Genomic DNA, 19,090 nt, shown 5'->3' on the forward strand with positions numbered 1-19,090 from the left:
TTTTGTTTAGCAGACACCTTTTGTTTCCTTTGTTGCCTTCTGTGTGAATCCTGTGTGAATCTTTCCCAAGGATACAAAGGCCTATGCAAAACCCGAAAACCCAGGTACCTGACAAATCCAGGGATGTACACTTGGCATTGTATTGTTGGGAGCTCCTTTCGTTTTGAGTATATGGAAATTAACTGGCTAAACTGTACTGGAGAGAAATAAAAATGCCCTAGGCGAAAGTACAGTGCTTCAGTCCTTCAAGGCTGAACCCCCCTGCAGCCATGAAAGGCTAAATTCATTATTAAGATGCCTCTGAGTCTTCTTTCCACGGATCCCTGTGAACCCACACACCTGTGTTGTGACATTCAGTTACAGCCTACAGAGCAAGATCCAGGACAGTCAGGGATACACAGAGAAAACCTGTCTGAAAAAAGTAAAACAAAACAAAACCCCAAAAAGTTGGATGGGGGCTGAAGAGGTGGCTAAGTAGTTAAAAACACCGGCTGCTGGCTGCTCTTCCTGAGGACCTGGGTTCAATTCTCAGCATCCACATGCTGACTCACAACCATTTAAAAGTTCAGTTTCAGGGCTCAGCAGTTAAGAGCACTGGCTTTTCTTCCAGAGGACCCGAGTCAATTCCCAGCACCCATATGGCAGCTCATAACTGTCTGTAAATCCAGTTTCAGGGGATCTGACATCCAGGTTGGGCAACTTACAATTAATTGTCTGTATCTCCAACTCTAGGGAATCTGACTCCCTCTTCTGGTTTCCATGGGCACTGCACTCATGTGTACAGACACAGACACAGACACACACAAGAAAGGGGGGGAGTGTGTGTTAAAATATGTTTTTAAAAATCTTTATTTATTTATTATGTATACAGTATTCTGTCTGCATGTTTGTCTGTATGCCAGAAGAGGGTGCCAGATCTCATTATAGATGGCTGTGTGGTGCTCAGAATTGAACTCAGGACCTCTGGAAGAGCAGCTAGTACTCTTAACCCCTAAGCCATCTCTCCAGCCCCCTAAAAATAAGTTTTAAAGAATATGTACACCTGGCCTTTATGTGGGTGGTTTGATTGGCACTGAAAGCACTTTACCTACTGAGGTATCCTGCCATCCCCACATTCACTCTTTCTCTGGAAATAATACCATTAACTAAATGGTTGCGGGGGAAATGGACAGCTGTATGATGCCTGATCAGATCCCCATAGATTCTTCCCCAGCGAAGGAGTGTGAGTGTGAGTGTGCAGAGGTGAGAGCACACTACCAACTCCCAGCAAAATGATCAATGTGTGGGCACGACGACAACCAGTCCTCCAGTTAGTAAGTGTATCCTAGTGTGACACGTGGGATATACAACACTGGCCTTGATATGTTCTGGCCCAAAGTGTTTTATTTGAATCCATTAAGGATATAGATGAAACTTCAGCACATGGAAATTCAGGGTGGGTAAAGGAACAAGCTAAATAACACTATGTAAAAGCAAGGAAATTCAGAGGTAAGATATTTTGTAAAATAAATGGCTTAGTGTCTTCAACAATCCAGTGTTATGAGGCAGGAAGGTGTGTGTGTGGGGAAAATTATACTAGATTAAAAATACACTAATGGGATTTAGCAATGAGATAGACTTGACTCTGGCAAGACAAAACAGCTATAAGAAGTATTTGGCGGGGACTATGGGGAAATCAGAACTGAACTAAGTACTACATAAAATTTTACTGCAGTGGAAAGGTAGGTATTCACTAAGGGACACAGGGGACAAAACCTCGTGTAAAAGAGATGCACAGAAGAAAATTTTGGGAGCATATATAATAAATAGAAGTAAACTGACTAGAGGCATGCCCCTCTGTGCTCATCCTAAAAGGCTGTTATTGTTGTTGGTGTCTGCATGATATATGTGTGACCATGCATGTGCATGAGTGCCATGGGAGGCATGTGGAGATCAGAGGAGAATTTTTGGTAGCTGGTATATTCAGGAATTAGAATACTTTTTTTTTTTTTTTTTTTTTTTAAGTTTTTCGAGACAGGGTTTCTCTGTGTAGCTTTGCGCCTTTCCTGGAACTCGCTTTGGAGACCAGGCTGGCCTCGAACTCATAGAGATCCGTCTGCTTCTGCCTCCCGAGTGCTGGGATTAAAGGCGTGCGCCACCACCACCCGGCTAGAATACATTTTTGGTATATATTTTTAATATAATATTTGTGTAGATAGATAGACAGACAGATTTGTTTTTATTTACGTGCACATATGTGTGTTTGTATGAGCATATGCCACATGTATGGGGATCCAGGAAGGCCAGAAGAAGGTATTGGATCTCTTGAGGTAGAATTATAGATGGTTGTGGGCTGCCCAATCCTCTGTAAAAGTACTATGTACTTTTGTTTTTCCTTTGGGTTTTTCTTTTTTTTTTTTTAAGGTTTTTTTTTTAAGTTTTTTTTTTGTGTTTTTTTTTTTTTTTTTTTTTAATATTTATTTATTTATTATGTATACACCATGTATGACTGCAGGCCAGAAGAGGGCACCAGATATCATTACAGATGGTTGTGAGCCACCATGTGGTTGCTGGGAATTGAACTCAGGACCTCTGGAAGAGCAGTCAGTGCTCTTAACCTCTGAGCCATCTCTCCTGCCCCTCCTTTGGGTTTTTCAAGACAGGATCTCTCTGTGTATCCCTGGCTGTCCTGGAACTTGCTCTGTAGACCAGGCTGGCCTCAAACTCAGAGATCCACCTGCCTCTGCTGGGACTAAAAGCATACACTACCACGCACAGCTAGTAGCATGTATTCTTAACCACTGAGCCATCTCCTTTTAGTATTTAGTGTGTGTGTGTGTACGTGTGTGAAGTGTGTGGAGGTCAGAAGACAACCTCCAGTGTGAGTTCTTCCCCTCTGTCTTGTTTGAGGCAGGGTCTCTCCTGTTAGCTGCTGTGCTGCAGCTGCCCCTAAGACAGGTCCCAGGGGTCTGAAGTCATGCTCCCACAGCAAGCACTTTTACCAACCCAGCCATTGCCCTGGAGGTTTTGTTTTTTGTTTTTTGTTTTTTGTTTTTTTGGTTTTTTTGGTTTTTTTTTTTTTTTTTTTTTTGAGATAGGATCTTACACTGTAGCTCAGGCTGGCCTGGAATCTACTCTGTAAGCCAGAATGGTCTCCAACTCATGGTGATCCTCATGCCTTAGCCTCATGAGCACTTAGAGGCATGCATGAGCTACACGCAATCCATCGTTATTCCTTGTTAAACCGTGAGGCACTGAGCACTGACCAGCACTTTCCTGAGAGTCCCTGACTGGGATTCCCTCCTTCCTTCCCTCAGGGAGAGGAGGGAGAAGCTGATCCAGACTAGAAAGAAGGTGCAGTGGAGACAGGTCAGACTCAGCCCCTGACAGAGGTCCAGCAGCTCTCAGTGATCAATAGCAGATGCTGAGTATCTACGTAAACGGTGATTCTGGCCTAAAACTTAGGTTACTCTTTGTCTCCCAGCAGAGAAGTATATATCAAACCAGATGAGATTTGACACAAACTGAAATGGAAATACAAAAAGATTTAGCACCAAAAGAATATATCTCCTACTTTAAGGTCTCAAAGGAGAATAAAATTTTATATATATATGTATCTGCACACCTTTAATCCTGGAGTCAGAGACAGGCAGACCTCGGTGAGTTCAAGACCAGTGAATGTATTTACACTTTATTTAGTGTGTGTATTTAGTGTGACACCTTACATGTGTCTCAGTGCACATGTAAGGTCAGAGGATGACACTCAAGAATTGATTCTCTCTTTCTACTGTGTGAGTCCCTGGTACTGAAGTCAGTTGTCAGGTGTGGTAGATGTAAGTGTCTTACCAACGGAACCACAGGATACAATTCTTATATAACTTTATATAAATCTATGCAGTTATTTACAAAACAAAAATAGTATTTCTGGAACAATTACGTTTTTAAATTTTATTATTATTTGTGCGCATGGGTGTGGGTGTGTATGTGTGTGCCATGGTGCATGTGTGAAGGCCAGAGGATAACTGTGGAGTTCCTCTGAGTTCTGGGAATGAAACTCGGGTCACGAGGCACAGATCATTTGGCAGCAAGTGCTGTGCTTTTATCTGCCCAGCCATCTCACTGGGCCAAGGATTCTTAATAAGGTGGAGTTGTGGTGAGAGATTTTCTCCATGAATTTAGACCTGTGGTTGTGTATTATACCTATGTGTACCTGTTCATGTGTTACATACATGTGGAGGTTGATTTCACGGTCTTCCTTCCTGCTCTCCATCATATTTTTTAAAAGATTTATTAATTTACTTATATGTATGAGTGTTCTGCCTGAATGCATGAATGCATGTATGTGCAGCACGTGTGCGTGGTGGACAGAAAAGGGTGTCAGATCCCCTATAATTGGAGTCACAGATGATTGTGAATTGCCATGTGGGTACTGGGAACCAAACCCAAGACCTCTGGAAGCTGGAAGAGCAGCCAGTGCTTTTAACCTTTGAGCCACCTCCTCACCTCCTCCTCTACCTATTTTTTTTAAAAAAGGCTTTAGCTTAAACTGGAGCTCACTGATTTAGCCAGACTAGCTGCTTACCCAATGCTAGAATCACATGTGCACACCACACTTGGATTGTTATTATTCTTTTTAAAGGTTTATTTATTATGTATACAGTATTCTGCCTGCATGTGTCCTTGCAGGCCAGAAGAGGGCACCAGATCTCATTACAGGTGGTTGTGAGCCACCCTGTGGTTGCTGGGAATTGAACTCAGGACCCCTGGAAGAGCAGTCAGTGCTCTTAACTGCTGAGCCATCTCTCCAGCCCCCTGGATTATTTTTTATGTGGATGCTGGGGATCCACCCAAGTCATCATTTTGTGTAGCAAGTGAGTAAGTCACCTCCCCGTGCCCAAGTTAGATGATTCAAATTATATAAATATATATATATAATTTATAGATAAATGCAAGGCTGGGACATAACTCAGTGGTAGAGAGCTTGCTTAGCATGTGCGATGCGATGTTCAATCCCCCAGTCCCAGAAGGGGGAAGAGAGAGAGGAGGAGGGAGGGAGGGGGGGGGAGAGACAGAAGGAGGGAGAGAGGGAGAAATGGAAGAGAGAGGGGGGAAGAGAGAGAGGGAGGGGGGGAGAGAGAGAGAGAGAGAGAGAACGCAGATAAATGCACATATTTTACAAGAAGCAAAATGATGAAAACTCGTATACATACTGTTCGGAAATGGCTACTCAGATGGTCTAGCCTGCTGAACCGTTTCCCACAAGCTTGGCACGGGTAGGGCCTTTCCCCTGTGTGGCAGCGCAGGTGGCGTTTGAGGTCTGCTTTCCGCTTCACAACATGTGTGCAGTATGGGCACCTGAATCGCAGCCTGGGCAGATCATCTGTCGAGAGACAGTTGGGGTAAATCACTGCAGAGATCACAGCAACGTTTCTATTCGTGTAAAGAACCCAAAGGAGTCGGTGAGTCCAGTCTTGTGAAGGTACAGAAGGACAGACAACTCGAATTAACCACACTGTCAAGTAACCCTGGGCACAGAGTATAACTTGAGTACAAAGACCAGGTAAATTTAAACTACCACCCTTATCATTTTACTTCACATTAGATTTTAAATGTCAAAATGTAGTACCAGGCTGTAAAACTACACACACAAGCCAAAAATAAAGCAATTAATTTTATTTATTTATTTTCTGTTTGGTTTGGTTTTTCAAGACAGGGTTTCTCTGTGTAGCCCTGGCTATTCTGGAACTCGATCTGTAGACTAGGCTGGCCTCAAACTCACAGAGATCCACTTGCCTCTGCCTCCTGAGTGCTGGGATTAAAGGTGTGGGCCACTACCACTTGGCCTTAGCAATTCATTTCTTTTTAAATAATTTATTTGTTTTGTTTTATATACATAGATGTTTTGCCTGCAAGTATGACTATATGGAGGAATCAGATTCCCTGGTATTGGAGTTCAGACAGCAGTGAGCTGCCATGTGGGTGCTGGGAACTGAACCTGAGTCCTCTGGAAGAGCAGCCAGTGCTCTTAACCGGTGAGCCATCTCTCCAGCCCCCAGCAATTCATTTTTAAAAGGGAATTTTTGTTTGTTTGTTAGAGACAGGCTCTCACTATGCAGTCCTGACTGGTTTCAAACTCACAGAGATTCACCTGCCTCTGCCTCCGAAATACAGAAATTAAAAGTGTGTGCCACCACACCTTGCTTAAAAGAGACCCCTCCGCCTCAGGGCCTTTGGAAAGCTAGGCAAGTGCTCTACCACTGAGCTAAATCTCCAACCCCTTTCTTTCTTTCTTTCTTTCTTTCTTTCTTTCTTTCTTTCTTTCTTTCTTTCTGAGATTTGTAAAGATTATATTGATTTATTTTATTTGTGGTGTGTGTGTGTGTTACACGTTGGTCCACCGGTTCCCACACTGAGAGGGGAAGTCAGGAACTCTCACAGGAGTCACCTGCTTGTCTCCTTCCACCATGTGGACCCCAGGGGTTGGATTTAGGGCCTCAGGCTCCGTGGCACGTGAGCCACCTCACCAACCTGCTTCTTTTGTTTTTCAGGACAGGGTTGGTCTCAGTAGCTCTGGCTGGCCTAGAACTCAGAGTGAGCCTCCTGCCTCCGCCTCCCTAGTACTAGGATTTAGGTGTGAGCTACCATGTCCAGCTGTAACAGAACCTGATTTGTTCTATTTATACTTTTTATACCTCTGCCTTCCTTTCATATACTCGTTAATGCTTTTTGGTTGTGAGGCTGGGAACAGAATCCAGGGCTAGTCACGCAAAAGTGTGAGAGTGTGTTTCTTTTTCTTCTTTTCCTGTGTGCATGTGTGTGTGTGTGTGTGTGTGTGTGCATACTCTGAGTATCTATTCCCTTGACTGTCATTGAATGTACTCAGTATTATATTTTGAATTAAACATTTTAAATTCATGTCCTATGAAATAAATTTGAGTAAAAAGTATGACTTAAAAACTCAGGTGCTCTTAGCACCTGCTGCTTTTCCAGTGGACCTGGTTGTGGTTCCCAGCAGCATGCAGGTGGCCCCCAACAATCTGTAATTCCAGTCCAGGGCATCTAATGAGATCCAATGTGCTTCTCTGGCCTCTGTGGGCATCACCCATACACGTGTGCTCAAACACACACACACACATACACACACACACACACACACACACACACATAAATAAATAAATAAATGTAAAAAGAAAAAAAAATCAGTTGGTTCAACTGCCGTGGCACCTAAATGAAGGGCATTTGGGTGTGGTGAGGGACTTAGGCTCGTCAGGGTACCTGGAAAGCTCCTGGATGTGACGTCAGAGCCGTGGCCGTACTGGCAGCCAGCAGGAGCAGAGTCTACTTCAGCATCAGTCTGTGCTTGCTCTTCAGACTGGGCAGCGTGGTTGGCGGTATCGGACGGCCGCGCTTCTCCCTGACCAGACTTGAGAGGAGCAGTCTGAGGAGGCTGTGACAGTCTCAAATGCTTGGTCTTTTTAATGGCGTCCTTCCTTTGCTCACTGGCCAGTGGTTGTTGAGTATTCCTTTGGGAAGCCGCAGGATAAGCGTACTTGTTCCACAACTTTCCACTTACTACACTCGGTCCTTGGTCTGGGCTCAGGTGAGCACGGGGAGACGCGCTTTCCTCCTGCCAGCCGCTGCTATAAAAAGGGGGACGTTCCACACCGTTAGAGCTGGTGTCCTTATCTGAGAGGCTGAAGTAGCGATCCTTCTCCTTCTCACTAATGTCCAGGGAAGATTTAATGAAAGTCTTACACACGCTAATGACATCAGTCATCTGAAGGAAGCTGGCGGCGGACATCACCTCTATAACATTCTGTCCAGTAACAGAGAGTTTACCGGAGTAGACAAAGTCCAGGATAACGGTGAAGGTGTCCGGGGAGAAGGCCTGAAATGTGGCTGTGGCCGGCTGACTTGTCTCCTTTGAGCTCTGAGAAAGCAGCATCTTAAAGTAGCCGCTGCTAGCGAACAGGACGTTGCGATGCGCTTTGAAGACCTTCCCTTCGACCAGAATGCTGCAGTCGCAGAACACGCCCTGCCTGCGCTGCTCGTCCAGTTGCTGCAGGAGGTGAGACTGATGGGAGGAGATCTCCATCCTGCAGGGGAACGACATGTGGTCACCAGGGGGGAACTAAGAAACAAGCCTAGGAAGAGTGGAAAGAGAACCAGAAGCTCGTTTCCCAGCTAAGCCTCTCTCTCTTTTTTTTTTTTTTTTTTTTTTTTTTTAAGTTTTTCAAGACAAAGTCTCTCTGCGTAGTTTTGGTGCCTGTCCTGGATCTCGCTTTGTAGATCAGGCTGGCCTTGAACTCACAGAGATCCGCCTGGTTCTGCCTCCCGAGTGCTGGGATCAAAGGCGTGCGCCACCACTGCCCGGCATTAAGCCTCTCTTCTTGTGTCCCCAAGACACGAGACAGCGGGTTCTACGGGATCGTGCCTGCTGGTCCCTGTAGCCAGATGTTTCCCCAGTCCTGCCTGGCCCTGCGAGGGGGATGAATCTCTCCCTTCAGTGTCGTGCAGCCGCTTGATCCCAAGTGAACTCACAGAGGCTTATATTATTTACAAACTGTATGGCCTATGGGTCAGGCTTCTTGCTAGCTAGCTCTGATATCTTAAATTAACCCATTTCGACTAATCTATGCATTGCCACGTGGCTTCATGGCTTACTGGTACTTTCACGTCTTGCTTCTGGCGGCGGCTCCCAGAGTCTCCTGCCTCTCCTTTCCTCTTCCTCTCTCTCCAGTTGGAATGTACTGCCTAACCCGACTACAGGTCCCTGCTACTAAGAAGGCTGAGGCAGGAGAATCACAAGGTCTAGGCCTGCCTGAGCTGCAGAGAGGGCTCAGGGTCAGCCTGGAAAACTTGCAAGCCTCTGTCTCAAAATAAAAAGTGAAGAAAAGGCTAGGGGTGTATTCACATGGCAAAGTACCTTCCTAGGGAATGGGGAAAGGGCCCATGTTGATCTCTAGCAAGGAAAAAAACAAAAACAAAACAAAATAAACAAAGAACTGGCAGGAGAGAATTCCAGGGTACCCTGGGCTACACAGCAAGACCATGTCTCCAAAAGACAAATACAAGAAAATACCAGAGCCATGAACTAGAATTTTCTACTTTACAACTTTAGAAGTACACAATTGACAACTGTCCCCTCCAGAAAATGCTGTGTACTTTACTATCAGTGATGAAACAATAAAATTATGGAAAAATCAGTGCGAGGACAAAGGACCAGAAGGTTTGACTTGAAACGGGATGGAAGGTGGAGAGTCCAGGCTTGCCTTTGAAGTGTGTCTGTCAATGCTCACTAACATCCCGATAGCAGTTTCTATTAACAGGGACTTTGTTTTCCTTTGGGAAGGAAAGAGTTTATATGTCTCCATCAGTCCGTCACTGAGGGAAGCCAGGGCAGAGGCTATGAAGGAACACTTCCCACTGGTGCTTCCCACGGCTTGTTCAGTGACCTTCCTCATACAACCTAGGCCCGCCTGCCCAGAACGGCGCTGCCCACAGCCGGCTTGTTCCTCCAAATCAATCATTAATCAAGAAAGCATCCCGAGGGTCCCTCTTCCCGGGTAACTCTAGTCTGTGTCAAGTTGACAGACTGGACAGTGACTATAAGACTTGTTTTACATGCAGAGGATCTGAGGATGACGCCGGAAATCACAGACGGGGGTTTTAATATTGCAGATTCCAAGCTTGCCCTATGTAAGGGCTCACAGAGGAGACTGCAGCACAGAGTTCCATCCAAACAGCTGTCACACATCTGTACACTGCAGCGTAAAGGAACTATTTCAGTGTGACAGGAGGGCATCTGTCCTCTGAAGAGGGAAGATTCCCAGGAACAGGTTATATTTCTAACATCATCTCCTTTATTTCTGACTCAGCCATGGTAGTCACAACATGTTGACTGGAAACTACTTGTCAAGGTTTAGCACTCAAACACGGAAAGCAGGCTGTGGAAACGTAACTGGTGCACAAAGACCACAGAAGCAAACGGTCCGCGTATGAAAACAACCGTGTAGCTGACATGTTACTGTTGCAATGGACCTGACAGTGTCATCACAACGGTGACACTCAGCCTCCCAAGTGCAGGGTTCCAGGCTTGCACTACCACGCTGCCTATGAGAGCAGCTCATTCTTACTGTGGTTTATAGCGTCCTCCTCCCTGGCCTCTAAGCTCTACCCCATCATCTCTCTTCACCCTGCCCCACCCACTCAGGCTTGGCCATGGCCTATTTAAAAACAAAAACGGGTCGGGCGGTGGCACACGCCTTTAATCCCAGCACTTGGGAGGCAGAGACAGGAGAATCTCCGGGAGTTCGAGGCCAGCCTGGGATACAGAGTGAGTACCAGGAAAGGCACAAAGCTACACAGAGAAACCCTGTCTCGAAAAAAGCATATAAAATGAGACAGTTTAGGGTCAGTGGTAAAGGGGGCTATAACCATAAACAAATGATTTTATATCAGTCGACTGAAATAATTTCTTGTCATATCTGGCAATGAAAATAAGGGTGATGGTGGAAAAATACTGAATAAAGGTTACAAGAAAGGGAAGGGGAGGAAGGGATGATGTTTGGTCTAGGAGTCTTGTACTCTTCAGCTTCTACTTTGTTTTTGTTTGTTTGTTTTCAAGACAGGGTTTCCCTCTGTAGCTTTGGAGAGCCATTCATTCTGTAGACCAGGCTGGCCTCGAACTCACAGAGATCCGTCTGCTTCTGCTCCCCGCCCCACCCAGGTCTGGGATTAAAGATGTGCGCTGCCACCACCCAGACAAAGTTTCTACATTCGTAATCATAATGTTAAATTGTAAATGTTTTTTTTATGTGTGCTGTGGCTTGAATCTGATTTGAGTCTGTTCCTCCTCACAACATGAAAGAGCTAAAAAACCAATTCAATGCTGCATAAACATTTTAATTCTTATTCCCCTCCTCCTCCTCATCTTCCTCCTCCTCATCTGTGCATGGGTGTTTTGCCTGCATTTCTTTTTTCTTTTTTGTTTTTTTGAGACAAGGTTTCTCTCTGTAGTTTTGGTGCCTGTCCTGGAGCTCGCTCTGTAGACCAGGCTGGCCTCGAACTCACAGAGATCCGCCTGGGACTAAAGGCATGCGCCACCACTGCCTGGCTTGCCTGCATTTCTATGTGTGCCCATTGAGGCCATAGAGGGAGTTGGATCCCCTGGGACTGGATGTACACGTAGTTGTAAGATCCCATGGGAGCGATGGAAATTGAACCTGGGTCCTCAACAATCGGAGCAAGAGCCCTTAATCTCTGCTCCATCTCAGCAGCCTCTAATTCTGCTTATAAAAAGTTAATATTGGGCCAGAGTGATGACTCGCAGTTAGTTAGGTGCACTTGATGCTCTTGCAGAGGAGCTGGGTTCAGTACCCCACACCCACATAGAGTATCACAACTGTATGTAACTCCAGTTCCAGAGAATCTGCTGCCTTCTTCTGGCCTCCTCAGGTACTGCAAGCAAACACGTAAAATTAAAATGAACATTTTTAGGTTAATTTTTCCATCAGGGTAAGTTTGGTTTGCTTAAGTTTCAGTAAAAATTGCTTTCCAGGCAGTCTGTAAAAGTAGAAAGTGAGTATCTGTGTTGGTAATGGTTGCCACTGGTCACTATGTGCAAGTAATTTAAGCAGGCTCTAATGAGGGGCTATTGGGGATCAGGAAGATGCTGAACATTAAAAGTAAAGTTGGCTGGTGGTGGTTCCGCACACCTTTAACTCCAGTACTTAGAAGGCAGAGGCAGGCGAATCTTTGTGAGTTCAAGGTCAGCTTGGTCTACAGTTTGAATTCCAGGACTGCCAGGGCTACACAGAGAAACCCTGTCTTGAAAAACCAAAAGAAAAGAAAAGCCTGATGCTAAGTGGAATAATAAGGTACACATACTCTTTATGTCTCTGGGGTAAATCATCTGTCTGGAATATACAGAATCGCTTCTGGGTTTTTTGTATAGGATTCTTAGTATATCATCTCAGTTGAGAGCCCGGGAAATAAACCCTCCACAACAGAATTTGGGGGTTCATTGGCCAACTGTTTGAGCTGGAATAGACTCATGGCTTCAATGCCAATGAAAAGGTGAAGTATGGAGCAGAGTGTCACTGCTGAGCTCATTAGCTGCATCTGTATATATACTGAATGCCTCCCTGCAGGAGCCATGATGATGCAGACCAAGGGGATTCTGGGAGGCTAGCTGCTCTACTGCCCGGGAGCGCCTAAGAGGGGAAAGAACAGGCTCTAGGCTTTAGACTCTCAGGGAGGCAGAGAACTAATGATCATCCTAAGAGAGCCTCCTCATAGAGCCAGAGGTGGAGACAGCGAGAGCCAGACACCGAGGACACCTGGATTGCAAAGTTACCATGGAAGTTACTTTACCTTGACCAAATTTCTTCTGTAATGAGTATCAATTAATTATGAAGGAGAAGGACCTTGACACTTGGAATGAGAACTCTGGGACAGATTCAGGCCATCTGAGAACATTGTACCTCTAAAGTCCCTTGAGTTCCCCACAGGCCCAGAAAGTAGGTCTTTCCTCATTGAGATTGTTTCCTTTCTCCCTTCTACCCATGGTCTAGAGAGTGCAGGTTGGCCTCAAACTCAGGATCCTTCTGCCTTGGCCTCTGGAGTGTTAGACTATAGGGAGCTGTCATGATTTCTAGTTCTTCTCTTTTTCTGAGGTATAGGGATATAGTGATTTTAATAACAATGTCCCCTACAGGCCCATATATTTGAATGTTTAGTCATCAGGGAGTGGCACTATTTGAAAAGAATTAGAAGGATTAGGAGGTGTGGCCTTGTCGGAGGAAGTGTGTCACTGGGGGTGGGCTCTAAGGTTTCAAAGGCCCACACCAGGCCAAGTGTTGCCTGTCTGTCTGTCTCTCTCTGCCTGTGAATCAGGATATGGCTCTCAACTACGGCCCCAGCACATGAGTGTTATCATGCTCCCCACCAAGATGATAAGGGACTAAACCTTTGAAACTGTAAGAAATTAAATGCTTTCTCTTATAGGAGTTGCCTTAGTCAGAGTGTCTCTTCACAGCAATGGAGAACAGTGACTAAGACAGAAGTTGGTACCAGGAGTGGGGTATTGCTGTGACAGCCTGACTGTGCTACTTGTTGGCAGAATGTGGACTTTGGGATTTTGGGTTAGGAAAGCAGATGACCGCTTTAAGCAGGGCTTGATGGGCCATACTAGCAGGAGCATGGAAGGCAGTGGTGCTGAGAGCAATATAAACTATAACGGCTAGCTCAAGAAGTTTCGGAGGGGGAAGAGTATTAGTAAGTGGCCTAGAGCCCATTCTTGTGATATTTTGGCAAAGAATGTGACTACTTCTTGCCCTTGTCCTAAAAATCTGCCTGAAGCTAAATTGGAGAGATTTGGATTATGGCAGAGATTTCAAGACAGCCTAGTACCGACTTTGTTGTGTGGTTATTAGTATCACTCTTATTTAGATTTATAATGAAAATGAGGAAGCTAGACAAAGAGAAATACAAAATGTACAGTTTGGGGAGAAAAAGAGCTCCAGGAAGTGTCATGACTAGGTCCAGTGCTCAAGGAGATAAAAAGTTTAAAGAAAAGTCTGATGCTGCCAGGTGGTGGTGGCGCATGCCTTTAATCTCAGCACTCAGGTGACAGAGGCAGGTGGATCTCTGTGAGTTCAAGGCCAGCCTGGTCTACAGAGCAAGATCCAGGACAGCCAGGGCTGCACAGAGAAACCCTGTCTCAAAAAAAAACAAAAGAAAAGAAAAGCCTGATGCTAAATGGAATAATAGGATTGTTGACTTCAGGGCAAGACCCCACCTAGCTAAGGTTCCAAGGAATTAAAGGAAAGCTTAAGCAGTGAAGGCAATCATCATAAACAGAAAGGTGGTGAAAACGGATTTGAACGAAGGAGCCAGGTTCCAGCCTGAACTTGGCAGTGTTGGCCACGTAGTTCTGGCTTTAGAGTCAAGGTTAGAAGAAAGGGACTGTGGAATCTCCCTCTATGACTAAGGAAAGCCACTGAGGCCAGGCATGTGTCAAGGGTGTCCGTGCATGAAGACCCAGAAAGGCCACTGTGTGAAGCTGTGAAGGTAAAGCCTGGATTGCCTTGGAGACACCAAGATGTTGGAGATGCCAGAATCATGGGATTCCTGCCAAGAAAAATTGCAGATGGGGTGTGGAACCAGCCCAAGTGAGAGAAGTGTGTCACAGTCAACAAAGCTGAAAAGAATTGGAGATCTGAAGATCTTTAACCTCAGACATGGAGATGCAAAATTTGGAGTTTGCCCTGCTAGGTTTCAGACCGGCTCTGGTCCAGTATTTCCTCACTATGCTCCCTTTCCTCCCTTTGGAATGGAAATGCATATTCTGTGCTGTTGTGTGCTAGAAGTATGTGATCTGCTTTTGTGTTTACACTGGGTTACAGTTAAGAGATTGCCTTGAGTCTCAGTAGAGACTTTGAAGGAATTTGAAACAGTATTGAGGGCTGGAGAGATGGCTCAGAGGTTAAGAGCACTGACTGCTCTTCCAGAGGTCCTGAGTTCAATTCCCAGCAACCACATGGTGGCTCACAACCATCCGTAATGAGATCTAGTGCCCTCTTCTGGCCTGCAGACATACATGCTGTATACATAATAAATAAATCTTTAAAAAAAAAAAAAAAAAAAAAAAAGAAACAGTATTGAGACTGAAAGACTACAGTCCTTTTGGAGTTGGACTGAATGCATTTTGCTCTATGTTATGACTACAAGCCTGAGTGGAGTATGGTGACTTGGATAAGAATGCTCGGATAGACTAAGACAAGGGGTGGGCTGCCATTCCTAACCTGCCTTCTAAACAGCTCTGTGGTTCCTGACCTGAACTACTCCCCTGCAAGGGGATGCCTAGCCAGGCTTCCACAGGCCTTTCTCACCACTCCAGGGATACTGGACCACAATCACAGCCACAGAACATCATACAAGGGGCTAAATTCTAAACCAGTACAGAAGGAAACAAAGAGAGCATCAGATTTTACTAAAAGACCTGGCCACAAGCCTAGGAATAGATTCGGTAATGACTTCTAAGGAATATACTGTTTAAATAGCTGAATTCAGTCAGGCATTGATGGCGCACGCCTTTAATCCCAGCACTCAGGAGGTAGAGCCAGGTGGATCTCTGTGAGTTCGAGGCCAGCCTGGTCTACAGAGCGAGTTGCAAGACAGTCAGGGCTACAGAGAGAAACCCTGTCTCAAAAAACAAACCAACAACAACCACAAAAGAGGCTAAATTCATTGTCTCGGATGCAGTTACCAGAGTCTGGATTTACAGTTTCAGCAGGAGCACATGGGAGTGACTCAAAAATGTATTTCACTGCTTGACTACAATCTGGGACTCGGGATATTATTTCCAAATAAGTTAAAATTCCAGAACTTCTGACAGAGTGTGGAAGAAACCCAAATGAAATAGCTGCCATTATGATCCCATCTGAGAGATAATATCCTGAAAAACTGGGTGCTAGCCAATAGGATGTCGTGTGCATTAAAAAGCACTGCAGAGAGAGAGAGAGAGAGAGAGAGAGAGAGAGAGAGAGAGAGAGAGAGAGAGAGAGAGAGAGAGAGAGAAAGAGAGAGAGGAGAGAACTGAGCAATATACAACCCCATCTTTTTTCCAAAACTATGACACTCAGGTCTTGAAATCAAGGGCAATGGGGGGTGGGGGCTATATAACTCAGTGGTAGAGTCCTTGCCTACCACACACAAGGCTCTATGGTCAGTCTCCAACACTGAATATGAAAAGGAAGGAAGGGAGGGATGGAAGGAAGGAAAGCCCATCACAGCAGCACGAGCCTGTAATTCCAGCACTGAGGAGGAAGAGCCAGGGATTCCTGGGGTTTGTTGGGTTCTAGCTCCAAGGTCAGTAAGACTCTATCTCAGAAATAAGGTGGGGACCAACTTAGTGGTACATGTCTGTAATCCCAGCACTGGGGAGGAAGAGGCAGGCAAAGCTTTGTAAATTCAAGGCCAGCCCAATCCACATAAAAAGTTCCAGGCTAGCCAAAACTACATAGCGAGACCCTGTCTCAAAATAATAACAACAACAATAATAGTATGGAAAATGATTGAGGAAAACATTTGATATCAACCCCTGGCCCCTATACACATATGCACACACATGTATATACACTCATACATGCATGTACACACAGGAACGGGTACACACACACATATACACAGGAGAGGAGAAGAGAAAAGAAGCAGTAGGGCTGAGGCTGTATAGCTCAGTGGTACATGTTGTGGAATATTCCTTTACACTGTGTACGATATGTCACTGTGATTGGTTTAATAAAGAGCTAAACGGCCAATAGCTAGGCCAGATTTTCAGGGCAGAGAGAATGCTGGGAAGAAGAAGGGGAGAGAAGCCAGACAGACACAGAACAAGTCAGACATGCAAAATGGGACAGAAGTAAAAGAATGTAGATTAATAAAAATATGGGCTAATTTAAGTTAGAAGAGCTAGTTAAGAACAAAACTAACAAGAAAGGTGCCAAAGCTACACAGAGAAACCCTGTCTCGAGAAAAAAAAAAAAAAAAAAAAAAAAAAAGAACAAGCCTAAGCTATCAGCTGAGCTTTCATAATTAATAAAAAGTCTCTGTGTGGTTATTTGGGAGCTGATGGGCCAGACAGAAAATATCCGCCTACAGGTACATATTACCACGGGAGAGTTCTCTGGTTCAGTCTCCAGCACCAATAAAATAAGAGCAAAAACACAAAGCAAATATAAAAGCAGCAGTGGAGTTTGCATTCACTTTTACATGCAATCTACATAACTTTTGCTCTGTCTCTACAGACATCTTAGCTTTCAAGGTAGAAATGCTCACACCTGGGAAATGCTGCCTAGTTCCATTAAATAGAACTGTGACTAAGAGGAATTTTCAGCACCCTTCTGGGGAAGGAGCACCTTCTTTTTGTATATTATAAGCTAGCCTGGGAAACTTAGTGAGAGAATGCCTCAAAACAGAAAGTAAGAAAGTGGCTGGGGATGTAGCTTAGTGGCAGATCAATTTTCTATTATGCATGAGGACTTTCACCCAATCATCAGGAGACTGACGCAGCTGTTCTATGGTTTAGAGTGGGGTGTAAGCGCAGCTCTGCAGATCGATGCAGGGTGAAGGTCCTAGGTTACCAGCTGCATTGTTAGATGAGGGGCTGGCTGAGTGGTGATGCACGCCTTTAATCCCAGCACTCAGGAAGCAGAGGCAGGTGGATCTCTGAGTTTAAGGCCAGCCTGGTGTACAAAGCGAGTTCCAGGACAGCCAAGGCTATACAGAGAAACTCTGTCTTAAAAAGCAAAGAAAAAAAAAGGAGTTCCAGGGTACTAAATCATTCCCTGTGCTGTCTGCCTCAATTCCATTGTTAGGTTTCAAATGTTTATCTCCGGCCTAAATTCCTAAGCATAGATCTGAACATTCTTTTTTTTTTTTTTTTTCCCCGAGACAGGGTCTCCCTGTGTGGCCCTGGATCACATGGATCCACCTGCCTGTGGCTCCCAAGTGCTGGGATTGAAGGCGTGCACCATCATGCCTGGCATTGATGGATCCATTGACAGTTGTTGGCTCCTGGGGGAGGGAAAGCCATTTTTTCTTTGAGGTTGTGGCCACAGGTAGGTTGTCTATTATCCAGTGAATGACCTCACACTCATGTGCCTATGGCCAACACTAAGTGGACTCAGTGGGTTATGAAGAAGTTGGGGGGGGGGGAGAAGGAGGGCATGAAGTTGGGAGGGGACAGGCTGCGGAAGTATGCGGTGGAAGGGGAAGCTGGAGGTGGGGAATGGGCAGTGATATGACCAAAATACATTGTATACATGCATGAAATTCTCAAAGAATGAATGAAAAAAAAATACGTTAAAATTTTGACAGTATGTTGGAGGCTTGGCCACAGAAGTATGAGGACCTATATTCTAATCCCCAGAACCTACATAAATCTCATCTGTAATCCTGATGAAAACAAGAGATAAAAATTGGTCAAGCAGTTTAGGGATAGGAGAAGTGTATAATGTTCTTGGTTGTGTCGTAACCAGAGGGCACTGGGGACAGGCTTCTCCCTTATGAGCCTTGGGCCCCTGGTACTGTGTCACAGGATAACATCAGTTTGTCCCTTCTTAGGATTTAAAAAGCTGTATGAAAAAATGAAGCTATCAGGGTTTTGAGACCCATTAAGGGAAAAGTCTTTGCTTCTAGTCAAAAGAATGAAATATGAGTGGCTTTGGTGGAAATATGGCGTTCTATACACTCTAAAGACTGGAATACTATATACTATTGTCTGTCCCGAGAGTTAATCCAGCTGCGCTATTCATTACCTGAGTAGGAGAGATCATTCCTCAGGAAAGCAGATTCACCAGAAGACATGCGAAGCAGATGGGAGGAATGATTATCCCCTTAATGAGATCATGGGCTTATCCCTCCCGAAGCCACTCTATGATGTAGTGGATTGAGGAGCGTCCACCACACAGCACTGTCAAGCCTGCCTGTCTGTCTGTCTATCTATCTATCTATCTATCTATCTATCTATCTATCTATCTATCTATCTATCATCCATCTACATACCTACCTATCTTTTCCTCTTGACTACTGGCCCAAAACCTAAGCACCTTTCTCCACCACTCTGGGATTTCTCATTTCTTTCTCTGAAGCACTCGCTTCCCTTCCACAATGTAGCTGCTTGTTGACCTGCATTCCTGAACACGCCAGCTTTCTTGGACCTTAACTCAAAAAGGCACCTCAGTCTTTCTCTCTTTCTCCTCTCCATTTTCCTCCTCCCGACAGCTGCCAGGATCGACAGCTTTGCTTGCCCTGTTGTTTTTCTTTCCAGTTCTAATAAAATGGCCCTCAAGCTTCCTTCTGAACCAGTTTTAAAACCATTCTATTGAGGAGACTAAGGATACAAAGGGGATCCCAGTTTCCCCAGTGACAATCCCGGTTTCCCCAGTGACAATGCCCGGGTGAGATGGGAAACAAGGACAGGAAACACCCCAGAAACTTGAGGGCTAGCTAGCCTGGCATACAGAAGCAGCAAACAAGAGACCCTGACTCAAACAAGGGGGCAGCTCAGGACCAACACCCAAGTTGTCCTCTGACCACCACATGCCCA

The 19,090-nt window shown here is 45.1% G+C and overlaps 1 protein-coding gene across 1 annotated transcript in view; it reads right to left on the reverse strand.

The window, feature by feature from the left end:
- Zbtb8a (zinc finger and BTB domain containing 8A) overlaps window positions 1–19,090 on the reverse strand; it is a 32,249-nt gene that overhangs the window by 2,218 nt on the left and 10,941 nt on the right. The window contains exons 3-4 of the mRNA XM_059256140.1: window positions 7,255–8,075; window positions 5,190–5,359 (exon numbers count right to left, since the gene is read on the reverse strand). Coding sequence (XP_059112123.1) covers window positions 5,190–5,359; window positions 7,255–8,074 — 990 coding nt within the window. The 5' untranslated portion in view covers window position 8,075. The remainder of the gene's footprint in view (window positions 1–5,189; window positions 5,360–7,254; window positions 8,076–19,090) is intronic.

This window comes from Peromyscus eremicus, chromosome 2 (genome assembly GCF_949786415.1).
Source record: "Peromyscus eremicus chromosome 2, PerEre_H2_v1, whole genome shotgun sequence".
In the NCBI taxonomy this organism is placed as follows: Eukaryota; Metazoa; Chordata; class Mammalia; order Rodentia; family Cricetidae; genus Peromyscus; species Peromyscus eremicus.